The sequence below is a fragment of the Arachis duranensis genome, chromosome 3, assembly GCF_000817695.3.
Source record: "Arachis duranensis cultivar V14167 chromosome 3, aradu.V14167.gnm2.J7QH, whole genome shotgun sequence".
In the NCBI taxonomy this organism is placed as follows: Eukaryota; Viridiplantae; Streptophyta; class Magnoliopsida; order Fabales; family Fabaceae; genus Arachis; species Arachis duranensis.
This window is the reverse complement of record NC_029774.3, coordinates 34,126,403-34,145,487: the sequence shown is the minus strand read 5'-3', so window position 1 is coordinate 34,145,487 and position 19,085 is coordinate 34,126,403. Positions and strand designations below refer to the sequence as shown.

Sequence of the window (19,085 nt, the reverse complement as noted above, 5' to 3'; positions counted from 1 at the left end):
ATTAAGTAAATTAAAAGTTGTTAATGGGTATCTAAAAGACTCTAAATGATTTTTTTTTCTACTAGTACATTAAAAGACCTATGCTGCAAGCATCTCCTACTCAATTTGCTAACTTATTTGAACATTTTTCGCTACTCTAATATTTAACTTGTAACAGAGGATTCATTAGATGAAGTTGGTGAAGGAGGTCTTGTGTTAATTTCACTTATCGTGTCTACAAAATTTACTTTACTTACTCTTTTTGCTTCTTCTTTTTCTTCTTCTTCTTCTTCTTATTTATTACTAATTTTCTCACAAGAAAATTTTGCCTTCTTATTCCTCCTGTTATCTTTCTTTAGATATATTTTTTGTAGCCAGTCTATGATTACATTATCTGTTTTAAAAATCATATGTTACGAAATATTATATAATAATTTAATAAAATATATACCAAAATAATTATTCAGATAAGATAACGTGGCACACAAAAGTATTAAAAAAAGAAAAGATTTGATTATTATCCGTATATGGCAACATGATCTTTCATTTTGCATTTAGATTCTATCTTTTAAATAATGAACACAAAAATTTTTCATCTTATTTCCATCTAAACAATTAAATGAATTGTTATTATGTCTACTATTTCTACATTTCTGACATCGTAGTAGTCATGGTTTATATGAATTATGATCATTATTCTGAGATAAAGAAATGAATTATTTGAGAGCGGTTGAAAGTTGTGGTGGAGACAAAGGGTTTGTTTTGGTGAGCTTCTAAAAAAAGATTTTTTTTCGAGTTATTTTTTTTAAAAGATCTTATGAAAAAGTAAAAGTAATTTTATATTTGGGTATTTTATACAAAAAGATCTTTTTATTTATTAATTATGTTTAGATATAATAATATAAAAGTACTTTTTTGTTTATTTATTACATCAAAAACATTTTTTTAAGGAAAAAAGATCTTTTAAAAAAAGATATAAATTACAACTCCTCAAAAAAATGTTTTTCTGATTTTTCTACTATTTTTATTTTTACACTCGAAATTTGGCAAACCCGCTAAAAAATAAAAAAGATCTTTTTTCATTAAAAAAAAGATTTTTTTTATCAAAATAATGACACCCAAACAAGTACAAAAACACGAAACTCAAATATAACTCACTTAATTTTAAGAAATTGAGGGCAGTTCTTCTTCCTCTAAAGACTTTGTTGTTGTTATTTACAGGCTCTTGGTTCCCTTTTCCCACCCTTTTTCAGTGCCCTTTCCTGCTTTCCTCTTGTTATTGTCTTCAAACACACGCTCTTTCAGATTAAAGTAAAAGTACTTTGTCTCTAGAAACACCTTTCCACCTAAAAAACAAATACAATTGAATCTTAATTATATGATTTTCAATAATTAATAAATCATCAAACCCCCAGCATGCAAAAACGTATCTACAACTTGTATAATCTGTTATTGATCTTGCTGTTGTAATTGTATAATTTTAGATGGCAATATTGAGTTATCTTTTTCATCTCTTTATTCTTTCCCCATAGAATCATGTATAGTAGTAGTCCACACACTATCAGCACTACTCCAATCACACTGCATATATACCAAATCATATATCTGTATTAATATCAAAACCAATAATAAACAACATACATACAAAAGTCTATTATATATGTACCTTCCAAGATACAATTTCTCATCCAACATGAAAGAAGCTGCAACAGCCACAAGCATAAGCATGACAGGGTTGAAAATGAAGGCAAGTAGTGGCCCTCTCATTTGTATGCACCATGCTATGATAAGAAACACAACTCCAGACCCCACAATTCCCTGTACCAACAACAAATTAATTAAAAAGAAGCTAAGTGAAGAGTAATAATACAATATAATGTATGATGTATCAATAATGTATGTACCGAATAAGCAGAAGCCAAAATCCTGATATTCCAATCAAGCTTCCATTGATTGTGTAACACCCCCTTACCTTAAGCCTTGCCTCTAGTTGTAAAGCAAAGGATAAAACAGTGTCATGACAGTTCTAAAGCTTATAATATATGATTTATATGCAAGAATTTATATAACTAGAAGTTCGATGAAGGACTAAAGCTCAAAGTCGCGTGAAGCAGAATTTTGATACACAAAGTGTTCACACACGATAACTAAACGCGTAGGCATGGACAGAACAAGACAAAATATAGATAAAATCTTGTAGATAGATCCAGGATACACAAGATAATAATTAAAGTAAACAAGATATATATAAGTATGGTATACAAAAAGAGAACTAATCAAAGCCTGCGGAGTTTAAGCCGGCTAGTCAAATTGAAATAACAGTTTTGAAGTTTAAAACAGCAACAACCTACCTCTCAAAGTTTTTTAGAAATAAAGCCTCTAAGGCACCAACGTTAAATATACAAAAGGTGAGAGCACTACAACAAAAGTAAAGTGAAATAATACATATGGAAGATCATTTTCTGCTCTGTCACCACATCCACAAACTCACCGTGGTGGGTTGCGACCTGCTTCTGAAATACAACAACAATATATGGTATGAGAACCAGGGGGTCTCAATATGGTAACAGTGCCTAATATATAAGATGTAAGTTTTTGGGACGCCAAAGGCAATCCTAAAACTTCACATCAAACAGAGATTCAAACTTAACGAGATAATTAAATTAAACCATAAACCTTAAACAGGTTATCTAAACTTAGGGTTTATAACTAATACCAATCATGACGCTGTATCTCACAACCTTTGCCGTCCTAACCTGCATGCGATTCCATCACCACTGCCTTTCAATCCTCCTAAATGCCAGACAATCACAAGTATATGCAAACAAGTAATACACAGGTAATATTCAGGTATAGCAAGTAATTCAAGAAACAAGTAGACATATTATATATTTAGGCAAATTGCAAGTAATCAGAGCAAACAAACACATAAGAGATGCATATGATGAATGCCTGTTCTATTGGCTGTAATATCACTTGTCGGTTATAAAGCCAATCCCGACACAAAATTCGGTCAGCAACTCCCGGATTAATCTCTCTGTTGTGCATACTCAGGAGGAATAATTCCGAGGGAAGAGTGCCCTACCACCTTCTCCTTTCAGAAGGAAACGTTCCGAGCTAGAGTTCCCTACCACATTCCTCTGGATGCCGCATGATTCTGTGGGTTAGTGTCCTACCACCTTACAACCAGAGAGAAAATGCATACTCAGGAGGAATAATTCCGAGGAATGAGTGTCCTACCACCTTCTCCATGAGCGAGAAATGTGAGTGGGAAGCCCAGCTTCAACCCTCACATCCGAACGTGGGTGGGAGACTGCCATAACCCCTATGACAGAGAACAAAGCATATCACAATCACATAGTCAATTTCAGAGATCACTACTCATAGCCCAAGTCCACTTATACTCATCTCATTAACAATAATCGTTCATATTTATCAAGTCATGGTCACCCCAACACTCCGCACAGACACTCCAGCTATTCCATCCACAGAAATTCCCTAGCCTAAATCACTGTCTTCTAAACTCATAACCAAAAATATCCCTTTTAATTCATTTATTATTTTCTCCCTTGATTCAAAGCCTAAAATACTAGCAAAAAGATTTTAAACAAGTATTACGGAAGTTCGCAAGCCTGCCGAGAAGGTAAAACAGTTAAAAACAGAGTTTTAGGTGAAAAACAGGGCATGTGCATACGCACAGAGGTGTGCCTGGGCACACATGACAGATTTTCAAAATTTTTTGCAACATCACAGAATTCAGATTTTTTACACCAACTTTCAATGACCATATATCTTTCTCTATAAAAATCCAATTTCTACAAAATCTATACCGTTTTAAAGCTTTTTAAATTATCTTTAATTTGATACAAAATTCAATCAATTTAAAAAACTGTAGCTCAAGATATGATTCGCCAAAGTTGGTCCAAAATATGTTTTTACCAAAAATCTTTAAACCTCAAATTTACCAAATGCTCAACCCTAAACCAGGAGTTCATTACCCAAAATAGCACTCAAGCCATTCCACATATATCCACACACTTCCATTCATCTCAACAACATATCACCTCCTTACACCATCCAAGTATTCTACAATATATTATCAAAACCCACAATCATCATCAACCAACAACAACATCAACAACCAATACAAATCCTCATCAACATCAATAATCATCACCAAACAATATCTAACATTAACCAAATCTATCATAATCTTTATTCCTCAAATTTATCCTCATAAAACACACATCCTTCACCAATTGTCATCAACATCAATATTCATACTCCTCATCAATTAACCTCAACATTAGCAATCATTATCAACATTCATTTTACCACAATCATCATAAACACTCATCAACATCAACCAACATCATAATATATCATCAATTCATTCCTATCCTAAGGTTCACTAGCCTAAGTGTCCAGAAACATTACATATTACATAAAGAAAACCGAAACCATACTTTGGCTGATTCACAAAACGTACCAAACACTAAAATGAAGCCACCAAGCTCGATCCAAAAGCTTCAAACCAACTCCAACAAACACCAAAACTCAATCTAACTTCATATAACATACCAACATAAAACCTAGGGTTCACAAAAATAACTAAACACAAGGGTTTAGAGATACCTTACCTTATCCAATGATATTAGAGACAAAAACCCAACAATATTCCAATGTTAGATCACCCTTAAACAAACAAAATCGCAAAATCTACTCAAAAACCAAACGTAAAATTGCATATTCCATTAGGGAAGAAACTGAAGCGTGATTTTTGAGTTCTTACCATATTTTCTTAGATAGAAATGAAGATCTCGACGAGAGCTTCACGTGGTTACAAACGGCTCGTCAATTAGAGGTCCGTAGCTCAAGTAATGGCTAAATGAAGGAAGAGATGAATAGTAAAAAGGGTTTCCTTCTTCTCTTCACAAGTTCAGCGCCCATTTCTTTGTTTCTTGGTGAAAATGAGCTGAATGCTCATTAGTTAGGGTATCTATATATTGGACTTGGTACCAACTTAGACCCGATCCAACCAGCTAAGTGTTTTTGGTCCGTTTGGTACACTTTGGATCAAAACCTTTAAGATTATTACCCGATTTTTAATTCTAAATTATTTGTGTTCTTTTGAAACAATAAATTTAATTTCAAAATCCTATTTTTCTCAATACGCGGTTCTGGTTAAACTAGAACTGATACTGCCAATTTAAGCACCGGTACACATTTTTACAAAAATTTTCCGTAAAAGATACTTTTTCCCTCTCAGAAAAATTCATTGAATTCAAATTTTACCTTTTTGTTTTCAAAATATCATTTTTATATTTTCAAACCTATTTCGGGCAGTATAAAATTATTATTTTATTAAATCAGTTGATCCGGTTATTACATTCTCCCCTCCTAATTAGGAATTTTGTCCCCAAAATTCAAATCGCGTGATATACTCTCCACGAAGCGTTTTACTACCAACATTATCAACCCAAACGAGTCGTCAATGCCTCTCGTCCACCCTATTCCTACCGTGCCGATGTTCCCTTTCGCCTTCTGCTGCGTCACTTTGATTATTTGTCACCAATAACTCGAATTACTCCACTACATCGAACATAATTTTCGTTTAAATCAAATACTGCTTTTATAATATTTATCAAAATCTTCAAAATAAGTTCAATGTCAAAGCTTTTATAAAAGACTCAAAAATCATTTCTTCTTAAATCAATCACTTTAAATCATGATTTTCTTAAATTTATTAAAATTCTTAAATCATAACTTTTCAATTTAAATCCCCTTTTGTTAGGTCAAATTTCAAACAAAATTCAACAAAATCATAGAACTCACTTTTCTTTCAAACCATATCATTCAAACCTAGGGTTCTGACCCAATTTCAATACCAAATCATTTAAACCAAAAGTCCCAAACTAACTTTCAAAATCTTCTAAGCTTTAAAACTTTTTCAACATGATTCAAGGCCATACCAGTTAGAAATTAAAAATTCTGATTGAAAACCGCAAAAGCATTTGTCCTCATTTTGTACCTGTATCAGTTGGCACTTCCCCTACTGCTAATGTTGAACCTCACCCGTCAACTGATATGCCGCAAACTTCACGAACTAGTTTTCTAGAATATGTTGAGCTCGTAACGCATTGGCTTGGTTAGTCATCCTCACTATCTCTCCGTTAACGTGATTGACCTCATCCGTGAGTTACCATTCGGGGTCATGTCTACACTAAACAATTGATATTGAGGTGATCAGACTCAATATCTCAAGCCTAGTAGTGCTTCAATTATCCCAACGGCACTCACAAACAAGCATACTATGCATATCAAGTGGATAAGCTAAATAGCATGAAAGAAAAATGACCTCTGATACCATTTAATGTAACACCCTGTTACCCTAAGCCTTACCTCTAGCCGTAAAGCAAATGATAAAAAAGTACCACGACAATTCTAAAACTTATAATATATAATATATATGCAAAAATATATATAACTAGAAGCCCAATGAAGGAGTAAAGCTCAAAGTCAAGTGAAGCAGAATTTCGAAACGCAAAGTGTTCACACACGAAAACTAAACCTGTAGGCACGGACAGAATAAGACATAATATATATAAAACCATGTAGATAGTTCCAAGATACACAAGGTAATAATTAAAATAAACAAGATATATATAAGTATGATATACAAAAAGAAGACTAGTCACAGCATGCGGAGTTTAGACCGGCTAGTCAAACTGAAACAACAGAGTTTTGAAGTTTAAAACAGCAACAACCTATCTCTTAAAGCTTTTTAGAAATAAAGCCTCTAAGGCAACAACGTTAAATATACAAAATATGAGAGTACTACAACAAAAGTAAAGTGAAATAATACATATGGAAGATCGTACTCTGCTCTATCACCACATCCGCAAACTCACCGTGGTGTGTTGCGACCTGCTTTTGAAATACAACAACAATATATGGTATGAGAACCAGGGGGTCTTAGTATAGTAACAGTGCCTAATATATAAGATGTAAGGTTTTGGGACGCCAAAGGCAATCCTAGAACTTCACATCAAACAGAGATTCAAACTTAACGAGATAATTAAATTAAACCATAAACCTTAAACAGGTTATCTAAACTTAGGGTTTCTAACTAATACCAATCATGACGCTGTATCTCACAACCTTTGCCGTCCAAACCTACATGCGATTCCATCGCCACTGCCTTCCGATCCTCCTAAACGCTAGACAATCACAAGTATATGCAAACAAGTAATACACAGGTAATATTCAAGTATAGCAAGTAATTCAAAAAATAAGTAGACATATTATATATTTAGGCAAATTGCAAGTAATCAGAGCAAACAAGCACATAAGAGATGCATATAATGAATGCCTGTTCTATTGGTTGTGATATCACTTGTCGATTATAAAGCCAATCCCGACACAAAATTCGGTCAGCAACTCCCGGATTAGTCTCTCTGTTGCGCATACTCAGGAGGAATAATTTCGAGGGAAGAGTGCCCCACCACCTTCTCCTTTCAGAAGGAAACGTTCCGAGGTAGAGTTCCCTGCTACATTCCTCTAGCTGTCGCATGATTCTGTGGGTTAGTGTCCTACCACCTTGCAACCAGAGAGAAAATGCATACTCAGGAGGAATAATTCTGAGGGATGAGTGTCCTACCACCTTCTCCATGAGTGAGAAATGTGGGTGAGAAGCCCAGTTTCAACCCTCATATCTGAACGTAGGCAGGAGACCGTCACAGCACTTACGACGGAGGACAAAGCATATCACAGTCACATAGTCAATTTCAGAAATCACTGCTCATAGCCCAAGTCCACTTATGCTCATCTCATTAACGATAATCATTCATGTTTATCAAGTCATGTTCACCTCAACACTTCACCCAGACCCTTCAACTATTCCATCTATAGAACTTTCCAAGCCTAAATCACCATCTTCTAAACTCATAACCAAAAATACCCCCTTTTAATTCACTTATTATTTTCTCCCTTGATTCAAAGCCTAAAATACTAGCAAACATGTTTTAAACAAGTATTATGGAATTTTGCAAGCCTGCCGGGAAGGTAAAACAGTTAAAAACAGGGTTTTAGGTGAAAAACAAGGCTTGTGCGTGGACACACATTACATATTTTCAAATTTTTTGTAACATCACAGAATTCAGATTTTTTACACCAACTTCCAATGACCACATCTTTCTCTACAAAAATCCAATTTCTACAAAATCTATACCATTTTAAAGCGTTTTAAATTATTTTTAATTTGATAAAAAAATTCAATCAATTTCAAAAACTGTAACTCAAGATATGATTCACCAAAGTTTGCCCAAAATATGTTTTTACCAAAAATCTTTAAACCTCAAATTTACCAAATCGTCAACCCTAAATCGAGAGTTTATTACCCAAAATAGCACTCAAGCCATTCGACACATATCCACACACTTTCATTCATCTCAACAACATATCACCTCCCTACACCATCCAAGTATTCTACAATATATTATCAAAATCCATAATCATCATCATCAACCAACAACAACATCAACAACCAATACAAATCCTCATCAACATCAATAATCATCACCAAACAATATCTAACATTAACCAAATCCATCATAATCTTTATTCCTCAAATTTATCCTCATAAAGTGCACATCCTTCACCAATTGTCATCAACATCAATATTCATACTCTTCATCAATTAACCTCAACATTAGCAATCATTTTCAACATTCATATTACCACAATCATCATAAATACTCATCAACATCATAATATATAATCAATTCAATCTTATCCTAAGGTTCACTTGCCTAAGTGTCCAGAAATATTACATATTATATAAAGAAAACTGAAACTATACCTTGGCCAATTCTCAAAATGCACCAAACACCAAAATAAAGCCACCAAGCTCAATCAAAAAGCTTCAAACCAACTCCAACAAATACCAAAACTCAATCTAACATCATACAATATACCAACATCAAACCTAGAATTCACAAAAATAACTAAACACAAGGATTTAGTGACACCTTACTTTATCCAACGAGAGTAGGGGCAAAACCCAACAATATTTCACCCTTAAACAAACAAAATTACAAAATCTACTCAAAAACCAAACATAAAATTGCAGATTCCATTAGGGTAGAAAATGGAGTGTGAGTTTTGAGTTTTTACCATATTTTCTTAAATAGAAACGAAGAGCTCAATGAGAGTTTTGCGTGACCGCAAACGACTCGTCAATTGGAGCTCCATAGCTCAAGTTATGGCCAAAAGAAGGGAGAGATAAATAGTAAAAAGGGTTTTCTTCTTCTGTTCACAAGTTCAGCACCCCTTTCTTTGTTTCTTGGTGAAAATGAGCTGAATGCTTAATAGTTAGGATATTTATATGTTGGACTTGAGCCCAGTCCAACCCGCTAAGTGTTTTTAGTCCGTTTGACACACTTTGGACTAAAACCTTTAAGATTAGTACCCAATTTTCAATTCTAAATTATTTTTGTTCTTTTAAAATAATAAATTCAATTTTTAAAATCTTATCTTTCTCAATACGCGGTTCCGGTCAAACTAGAATCGGTACTGCTAGCTTAAGTACCGGTACGCATTTTTACAAAATTTTTTCGTAAAAGATACTTTTTCCTACTCATAAAAATTCATTGAATTCAAATGTCACCTTTTTATTTTCAAAATGTCATTTATATATTTTCAAACCTATTCCGGGTAGTACAAAATTATTATTTTATTAAAGTGGTTATTCTGGTTATTACATATTGAGATCTCTCTTGTCCAACCAAGCTACAATGAAGGTGCAAGTGGACGTAGCCCATGACTGCAGCAGCCACCATGTGTGTTGAGGAAGCTGGGCAAGTTGAGCATCATGATCATCAAGATATGGAGAATATTAAGAAGGCAATTCAAACAAAAAGTGGCATTTGCATTGTGATAATCATAATCTCTTGATGGACACCACCTCTTCTTTTGCATCTTCCACAGCAAATCCATTCCCTGTCAGTACTTTCTTCTTTCTCTTCAACATTGTTTTCATTTCGTGCTGCACCATAATATGGCTATTTTTATTTCACTGATTTATTGAGGTTTAAATTCTTGTACTTTCTAATAACATTTTAGTTCGTAATTATAAAATTTCTTGAGACCTTAGATATAATTAACAATTTAACATTGAAGTACAATTTCAGAATTAGAAGATTAGATTCATATTGGAAAGCATATGTGAGGAGACAGTGATTGCAGACAAGAAACAGAACAGTGCAAGCTTTGTCTCAGCTCTGTGCTCTGACGAATGATCTTGATATCAGAAGAAAAGTAAAAGGGTCTAGTTAACTAAACAAGGCTCCGACATGCCACGTCCAGCTAGAGAATTGGACTAATTTGAAAACCCTTTCAACAACTAGTCAATTTGCTTCCTACACCAAATGTTTCAATGCAAAGAAGAAGTAAGCAGTGTCTATCAACAAAAAACAATTTGATATTTCTGCTAATCAAAAAGTGAGTGACTAGTCACATACTCAATAAGTTCATGCAATACACAACTACTGACTAGCCCCCTAACAAAATCGACATACTGGATTTTAGGACACCAAACAAACTATTCAATGCAAGTACGAGCTACCTAGCAAATATACAACCATAATGCATTCAAATATTTAGAATGATGTCAAGTCTATGCAAAAGCTCACAGAAAAATAATGAGCAAATAGATTGTAGTCTGTCTTTATTTACTCAATAACTGAGAATGTAAACCAGTGACATGAATACTTTGCCATACAAACCTGATATAAAATCATCAACATATTCAGCATCAATCTTTCCATGAGTCATTTCACCAACCTCAAAAATAGAAGCACACAAGTTAGTCGATGACCTCAAGTTCCAAATGAAGTGTTTAATATTCCTCTCAAGTTCCAAATGTCTTCAACCTTTTCAGATTTGATAGTTGCAGCTGAATCTATCTGCAAAATTAGCCAGCCAGAAGTAATAAAGCCATTGCAAAATGAATGGTAACAACTTAAACCCCAAGAATCAACCCAAAAGAAAAAAATACTCGAACCAAAATATAATTTCCCACTATATATTTCTTTTTATTTTAAATTACCAGTTACTCCAATTATTACAAGTCTTACGTATCTCAAGAATATGGTCTCTACATAATTTATAAATACGTTTACCTGTGTTTCCTCGTCGTCTTTGATGTCAAACCTGAGGTCGTGTTAATGAAATAAAACACATAAGATGACAATAATTCAATATTCAAGACACTGAGATTGAGATTATCATAATTTAGAGATCATTTATGGATTACGAGGAAAGTGAAATAATTTAAACAGCAATCTAATTCTGCCTTAATATATATTTCAAGCTACAAGTACCATATGACATGCTGTTAAAAAACAGAAAGCAAGTCTAAATTGTTATGCACGATATGGAACTTCTTTAAAAGATTCAGAGCTTACCATGCATAAAGGAGCTTCACTTTTCTCTCATAAACAATCACTACTCCTCTTGATGGAAAAATGCAATCAATAAATAGATATGCATAATCTATCTAATATAGTTCGACTAGCTGAAATTGGAAACATAAATTTTCTAGAGAAATTGAAAAAAAAAATGCAACAATAAGAAACTAGAGCTGCCTAATCTATCTAATATTCACTACTAGTAACTGAAATTGGAAAAGGATATTGAAGAGAATAGAGGATTGAAGAGAGCTGTTACCCATGAGAATACCAGAGAGTCTCAGAGCCATGGGAACCGATGGGATCAAAATCTCTTTGTTGCAAACAAGCAACACGAAACAGTGTCAAGTTGCTGAGAAATTTGATTCGAAAAAAGAAGCTACACTGAATGAGAAATAATAAAAAGTAGCGCATAAATTTGAATAAGGGAAAGGAGAGCGTGAATCTCAGAAAAAGATAGAGAAATGGAAGATGTGAGGTTTGAAAATCTCAAGGGGCGACACCGGGAAGGTAGAAAGAGTGAACACAGAGAAGGTGAAGGGGATGAGGATGGAGGCGACGAAGACGGTGGCGGGGAAATGTACATTAGGGTTCGAAAGGGAACGATGTGAGCAACAGATAGAGAAGAGCCGGGAAAGGGTGTGACGAAGTTTTGGGGCGATGAAAGTTCAGTGCGACAGCGACGCAAGGTGCGACGACGGTGCAAGGCTGAGAAGCGCCGCCAATAGAGCAATTGGAAGGGATGAGTGTGGAGGCGCGGGGAAGAGATGTGAAATAAGGAGGAGCTCATAACGCCAAATCTTTATTTTAATATTTTCGACGGAATATTTTAAATTACAGACAGATTTTTGTGTCTGTAATAATTTAATAAAATACAACATTTTTGTTTTATTTATATACAGACAGATTTTCTGTCGATAATTATTTTCCACGAAAAAAACTAATTTTTCGACAGAATTATCGACAGATTTTCTTTTTCGTCTGTAATTTATGTTAATTTATTTTTTTGTTTTCAACGAAAATTTTCTCGTAAAATCTGTCTGTATTTTTGTGAGATAAAATATGTTGAAAATATCTGTCTGTAATAAGTAGTTTTCTAGTAGTGCATGTTCTTAATTTAATTGATAGTTAATGAAGGAATTAAAGAGAAACAAACTTCAATTGAAAGCATTAGAAATGCTGTCAGGTATATTAGGTCATTTCCTCAAAGGACTAAAAAATTTAAATACTGCATTGAGGTTGAGTTGATTGAATCTAAAAGTCTTGTGTGCTTGGATGTTCCAATTAGGTAGAATTCTATCTATCTAATGTTGGAACATGCCAAGAAATCTGAAAAAACTTTTGATAAATTTTATGATCATGAACCTGATTTCTTAGATGGTTTGGAGATGATAGTGAGAGAAAAAAGAAAGTTAGTCCACCTACACTACTTGATTGGCAACATGCTAGATTATTCATTGAGTTTTTGAGAATCTTCTACGAGATAACTTTGAGTTTCTTATCTTTCCTGCATGTTACATCGAATAAATGTTTTCATGAAATTGCATTTGTTGTTTCTCAATTAACATCTTGAAGCCAAAATCATTCTGAATTGTTAGGAAGTATGGCATGCTTTATGAAACATAAATATGATAAATATTGGAGACCAGTTGACAAATTTAACACATTGTTACTTATTGCTGTTGTATTGGATCTTCAGTACAAACTAGATTATCTCTATTGGTATTTGGAGGATGTTTATGATAAGGAAATGTCTACTAGCGTGACTGATTTTGTTAAACTCATATTGGATACGTTGCATAAGTTTTATGAAAAAAGAGGTTGCAGATGATAAAGGAAGGGAGGATGGTGGAAATTCATCTAGAGATATTTTGAATGATAATATTAAAGTCTCAGCTGGTACCAATGGTGTTTCTGAAAATAGAGTGAATATGTGGAAAAAAAAAAACAAAAATAGGGAGAAGGCAAATGCAGGTTATTTGGCCGAGGATACTGTGAAAGATGGGAATCTTGATATATTGGCTTGGTGAAAAGTGAATGCTTCAAAATACAGGATTCTTTCTCTCATAGCCTGTGACATCTTAGGTTTTTTTAGTTTCAACTGTTGCTTCTGAATCATAATTTAGCATCGGTGGACGTATATTTGATGTCTTCCGTAGCTCTTTGTCACCATTAATGGCTGAAACTTTGATATGCACTCAAAGTTAGTTATGCCCTTCTATACAAGGAATTGGAAATCAAGAGTTTGATCAATTTAAAGGTTTCATCGGGTTTAGGATCAAATTAGAGTCTAACAAATAGAACTTGTATAAATTTCGGGTCTAGTCTGGGTCAAATCAAACCTGACTTCAACTGGCTCATATACACCCCTAATAAAAATAACTACTTGTCACATCGATTCTGCTACACATTTAAACGTTTTTGTCAATCAAGTCTAGCTAAAATTGGCCCAAATTCAATAAAAATAACTCACAACGTGTACATGAATAAGATACTTCTTCTTCGCGTATTTTTTCATCATTGTTATTCTTTTGTTATTGTTGCTATTGTGTTTTTTTTATTTATTTTCTTCTCTTCCTTTTAGTGTTATTATAGCATCTTTTATTTTTTATCTTTTTGTTTATTTTTTTATTCTTATTAAAAGAGTAAAATAAAAATAATTATGAGAAGGTGAAACAAAAAGGAGAAGACAAAAAAGAAAAAGAAGGAGGAAATGATGATGAAAAAAAAGAGGAAGAAGAAAAGTTTTGAATTGTACAGAATTTATCCAAAAAGTAACACCAAAATTGTTTAACCATAATATAAAAAGCATCTTATTTTTTATACAAAATTTTTCTAACCGTAGCATATGTTCTTGTTAAAAGGGTGAAATAAGAAGAATTATAAAAAGTGAAACGAGAAGGAGAAGATAAAGAAGAAAAGAAGAGGAAATGGAATTGAATTATGCAGAATTTATATATAAAATAATATTAAATTTTTTAGTTGTGACACAAGAAATTTTTTAATTTTGACACATTTTTACACAAGAAACTTCTTAAATAATTAAAATTTGTTAAAAACAAAAATAGTACCAAAATTAAAAAAAAATGACATATGAAATTTCTTAACTTTTAGACTTTTAAAAATTTTTTGTGTCATTCACTCAAAAATTCTATATCATTTTTAATTAAATGATGTGCTTTTCTTATTACTAAATTAATTGAGTAATATTGAATTCATATATTAGAGGTCTAGTCATTTCTATATTATTTACAACAAATTAATATATTTTTGTTGATTTAGTGAATTAAAATTTTGGATTTGTAGTTTTTTAAAGATTCCTTATATCATTTACTGAAAATTTTTATGTCATTCAGTAAAAGTTTCTATGTTATTTTTATTATTGTTAAATTAATCGTGTGATACTGAATTAAAAATAAAAAATGATATGATGATAATAATAATGAAACAGGAGAAAGAAAAAAATCAAATAAAAAAAAATAAAAAAGAGGAGAAAAAATAATGATGACGATAATAATAACGATAACAAATAAAAAACAAAAATATAAGAAGCGTGCGTACAAGACTGACCGAGGCTCATGAAAAGGGAAAAACTTGCCCCCACTAAGTGAAAAAAAATTAATAATATTATGTGAATCAATATATTTGTTCTAGTGTAATTATATTTTTGTCTCACAAAAATTTATAAAATTTTATTTTGAGATTCATGTTAAAAATAATTAAATTTTATCTGTTAAATAATCTTTCTTGTAATAACTATTTTAGATTAAAAAGTATCTTATGTCATAAATATTATAAAAAATAAACTTTCTAATTCAATGTGAGGTAATTAATTTTGAAAATTATAATGAGTATTAGAACAATTGTTTAAAAGCATGAAAGTTAATTTTGATATATTAAAATATATTTTTTTTTACATAGTTAATTTAATTATATTTATTTTTTAGATAATTATTTACGTGATAAATATAAAATATAATTTTTTAATTATAATACATAATTAAATAAATACATAAAATTTTTAATTTGATAGTATATCAAAATTAAATTAAAGTATTTTAAATATAAAAATATTGATTAACTCTTTTTAATTTTTATATCTCCATTATATTTTTAGTATAATTAGCAATGTTAAAAAAAATTATTTTAAGATATATATATTTGTCCCCATTCCTAAAATTTTTTGGGTCTGTCACTGCGTACGTACGTACATAAATAATTATAAAAAGGACAAATATAATTAAATAACTGTATAAAATATTTTACACTATAAATACATTAAAATTAAATTTATATATATAAATTATCCTCGGGCTAAAAAATGCCAAAACGTTCTAGCTACGTGAAAATCATAACGCGATAGTGTGAGTATAATTGCAATGGACAGGCTAGGTTACTTATTCATATGTTTACATCCAGATGCAGATTTATAAGATATATTTTAAGATTGTTATTAATAATTCTCTGAGTTACTAGCTAGTATACTATATACTTATCCTAGCAATAGGCTGCTCTTAATTGTATATCCTATCAAATTAGTGCTGCCAGGTGAAGAACTAACGATTTTTATTTAAATGACTACTTAACATACCACTGTTGCGTCTATATACATTAACATCTAGCTAGAATCATATATATGGCCTAATTAATAAGCTAAATCAATGAAAATAAAAATAACAGCTCGATTCCCATGATGTATTAAGTAGTGTTACCAAAGGTTTGCAACTAGTGGTTGAAATAGGGTAAGTACACAATTTATTCAGGAATGTTGTATAGCATCATGAGCAATCAGCCTTAGATTTTGTAGCAGATTGACTGCTCGTGATGTTGTACAAATTCATGAATTTTCGTCTCAACGTGGTTCCATATACATATCTTTGTATATATATATATATATGTTACCCCCGATAAATTATAGCAGAGATCAGAGTAGCAGCTAGATGGATCTATCGAAATCCTCCAGCACCAAAAGCAGGAGACCAATAATCAGCTCCATTGTCACTTCCAACTTGCAGTGTGCATGACACTGGAACCAGACACAACCCCCTACTCCTCAGGTCCTTCTTTGCTTCTTCTTGATGCTGGGAACCCTAATTAATTAACAACAGTCAGTGAGGGATAGTTAAAAAAAATATACTACGTACAAGCATATAACATTCCATTATGAGTATATCTTTGGGGATAAGTTTGTCATTTAATCTTTTGATGGTCATTTGTCAAAATCCAACGTTTTTGGTGCCGAAATATATAGTGGTTTCCTCTACTATTTAATATTTATTAACATTTACCTCCTGCTGAGTAGTTGCTTTCCTCTTCTTCAAGCAGTTTTCATTCAGCAGCTACATTACAATGCAACCAGAAAGTTATTATAAAATCAACGAGAATTTGATAATGAACCTCCAAACTTTACATTCTCAATTTTCAAATCAGTACTATATTATAGGAAAGCAACTTGTGCGTGCGTGATTCATATGTTAGAATAATATTATTTTATCTGCTAAAGCTGGTGACATTAAAATTCTCTTTTCTTGTCTACTACTTTATTCATTTCATAATAGAATTATGCAAGTTGAAGCATGGTAGGTTATTTTACAAGTGCAAAAGAAACCCCTCAAAGAGTGAATGATCCAAGGAAAAGCATTGCATATATACCTGACCGGGATCTTCAGGGAATAAACAACTCTTCTCTCCTTGAACCTAGCATCAAATAATTACAGTATAATTAGTCAATTAGTAGCACATAATTAGGCATATTAATTGGCATGTGCTGGTGGTGCACATGTAAGAAGAGAGTATAGTATAGCAGAAAGCAGCTGCATTATCATGTTATGTTACATTGGGAAGGGAGAAAAATGAAAGAGCGTTAGCTTTATATCTATGTGGCAAGAAAGTAAGCAGAGAAATGGGATATTACAGGATTTTGGTGTTTCATGTTTGGTGATCCATTGACCAAGTAAGGTAAGCTAAGGGCCTGCATCATCCACGGGGGAAAAGGAGAACATGCAGCAGCAATGTATACAGAATTTTTAGAACTTCGATAACTAGTAAAGGAAGAGCAACGTGCAAATGGGGCACCTTTAACAGCGTGCCATGATGCATCTCTGACTCTCGTGCGTGGTTGTTATGAAAAAAGAAGAGAGAAGGAACATAACATCACCTCAATTTGACTCTGAAGGAATCTGATATACCCAATAGCTTCTAATAAGACAGACGCAGTGTCAGTCTGCAAAAGTTAACAACATATATACCACTTATCATCACACTGTTCCCACTACTACTTTCTCATGCATCCATCTTTTCTTTGTATTGCTGCCTAATTAAAAAGTGTCTATTTTTTCAGGTCTAGAAAATAAATTATATGTTGTTGAAGTTAATTGAGATATATAAAAGAGGCTTAGGGGTAGATTGCAATTGCAAGAGCAAAACGTATGGTTTAATTTGTCTTTAATTTTTATGAATTATATATGCTACATTTACAGTAAAAATAGTCATTAAATTAATTATTATATAAAATAAATACTTAAATACAAAGTATAAATAACTAAGTTTATGCGTATTTAAATTGAATTGAGTAAAGTAGGTAGCTAGAGGTGAGGGTGTTAACATACCTTTCCAAATGGGGAAACGAGTTGATGGAGAGCTGCGATTCTGTCACCTAACTTCTCCTTCCTAACCTGAAATTGGTGAGAACAAATATGAAATAACTGAATCGGAGATCAGAGTTAGCAGGGAGGCACATGCTAATCATAAAGTTGGTTATATTGTTGTGTTTGTTTTGTGCTGATTATTCTTCGGTTGCAGTAACCACCCACATGCCACATGCATGACGTGCTTCCTTCTATTGTATTCAGGAGGGAATTGGATTGGAAGTATCTATCTGTCTTCTAATTCTCTTTTACTTTTTTTTCTTAGCTACATATGTTGTTCTTTACCTTGAACGTCGCCGAAGACGTCGACTGTTGAACCCTAGCTTTCTTCGATGCTCCACCACCTGCGATGCTATTGCACTATACAAACACACGAATTTTCTTCAGAACGAATTGTATAGCTAGTAAATACTAAATACAAGTGTATGATTTAATTTGAATGAAGAAAGAATAATGGAACCCGTTGATGATATTAATTATTCTAATTTCTTTTTAAGACAAAAAAAAAGGAGTTGGAGGTCCCATGGCCAAGCTTTTCGGTTGGCAAATTGAATGGCTTAAACTGAAAATTGTCTTCTTAATTAGTGAAGTCTAAAGTTATCATCATAAAATAAAATTTAATTTGCGCAGCAATTATTACAAGTTCAACATAAGATAAAGGAATATTGTGTTTGTTAGTGTATATATATATATATACCTCGGCGGAAGATGGAGGTGGAGGTGGAGGTGGAGGAAGCGTGGGCTGGGTGGAGAAGTCCAAGATGCTGGTGGTGAAGGTGACACATGATGATTTGGGTGAAGTAGAATTGGAAGAAGAAGAAGCATTAGGAGGAAGCAGTATCATCTGATTGTGAGACCAGTTAGGTTTCCCTGCACTTCCATCACCGTACACATAACTGCTCTCTACGGACCTTTCTTGCTTCACATCATCAAGCTCTGATGCATGATGCTGCCATATACCTCTACCATTCTCTTCTTCTCCCACCACTCC

General features: G+C 32.7%; 2 protein-coding genes across 2 annotated transcripts in view; both read right to left on the bottom strand.

The window, feature by feature from the left end:
* Positions 1 to 1,409: 1,409 nt before the first annotated feature.
* LOC107478610 (WAT1-related protein At1g68170-like) lies at positions 1,410 to 10,812 on the bottom strand. The gene is made up of 4 exons (XM_052258244.1): positions 10,764 to 10,812; positions 1,884 to 1,951; positions 1,646 to 1,797; positions 1,410 to 1,560 (listed from the first exon to the last, which is right to left on the bottom strand). Exons 1-4 carry the CDS (start codon positions 10,810 to 10,812, stop codon positions 1,410 to 1,412), a joined length of 420 nt encoding a protein of 139 aa, XP_052114204.1.
* Positions 10,813 to 16,115: 5,303 nt separating this feature from the next.
* Positions 16,116 to 19,085, bottom strand: part of LOC107478609 (transcription factor bHLH68) — a 3,277-nt gene continuing 307 nt past the window's right edge. Inside the window, exons 2-9 of the mRNA XM_052258243.1 lie at positions 18,792 to 19,081; positions 18,380 to 18,454; positions 18,056 to 18,121; positions 17,605 to 17,670; positions 17,362 to 17,418; positions 17,100 to 17,144; positions 16,736 to 16,786; positions 16,116 to 16,537 (exon numbers count right to left, since the gene is read on the bottom strand). Coding sequence (XP_052114203.1) covers positions 16,394 to 16,537; positions 16,736 to 16,786; positions 17,100 to 17,144; positions 17,362 to 17,418; positions 17,605 to 17,670; positions 18,056 to 18,121; positions 18,380 to 18,454; positions 18,792 to 19,081 — 794 coding nt within the window. The 3' untranslated portion in view covers positions 16,116 to 16,393. The remainder of the gene's footprint in view (positions 16,538 to 16,735; positions 16,787 to 17,099; positions 17,145 to 17,361; positions 17,419 to 17,604; positions 17,671 to 18,055; positions 18,122 to 18,379; positions 18,455 to 18,791; positions 19,082 to 19,085) is intronic.

Coding starts and splice junctions, on each gene's coding strand:
- LOC107478610 (XM_052258244.1), bottom strand. CDS start 10,812: ATGACTCATGGAAAGATTGATGCTGAATATGTTGATGATTTTATATCA. Junction 1,798..1,883: donor TTTTGGCTTCTGCTTATTCG/GTACATACATTA, acceptor TTGTTGGTACAG/GGAATTGTGGGGTCTGGAGT. Junction 1,561..1,645: donor GAGAAATTGTATCTTGGAAG/GTACATATATAA, acceptor GTATATATGCAG/TGTGATTGGAGTAGTGCTGA.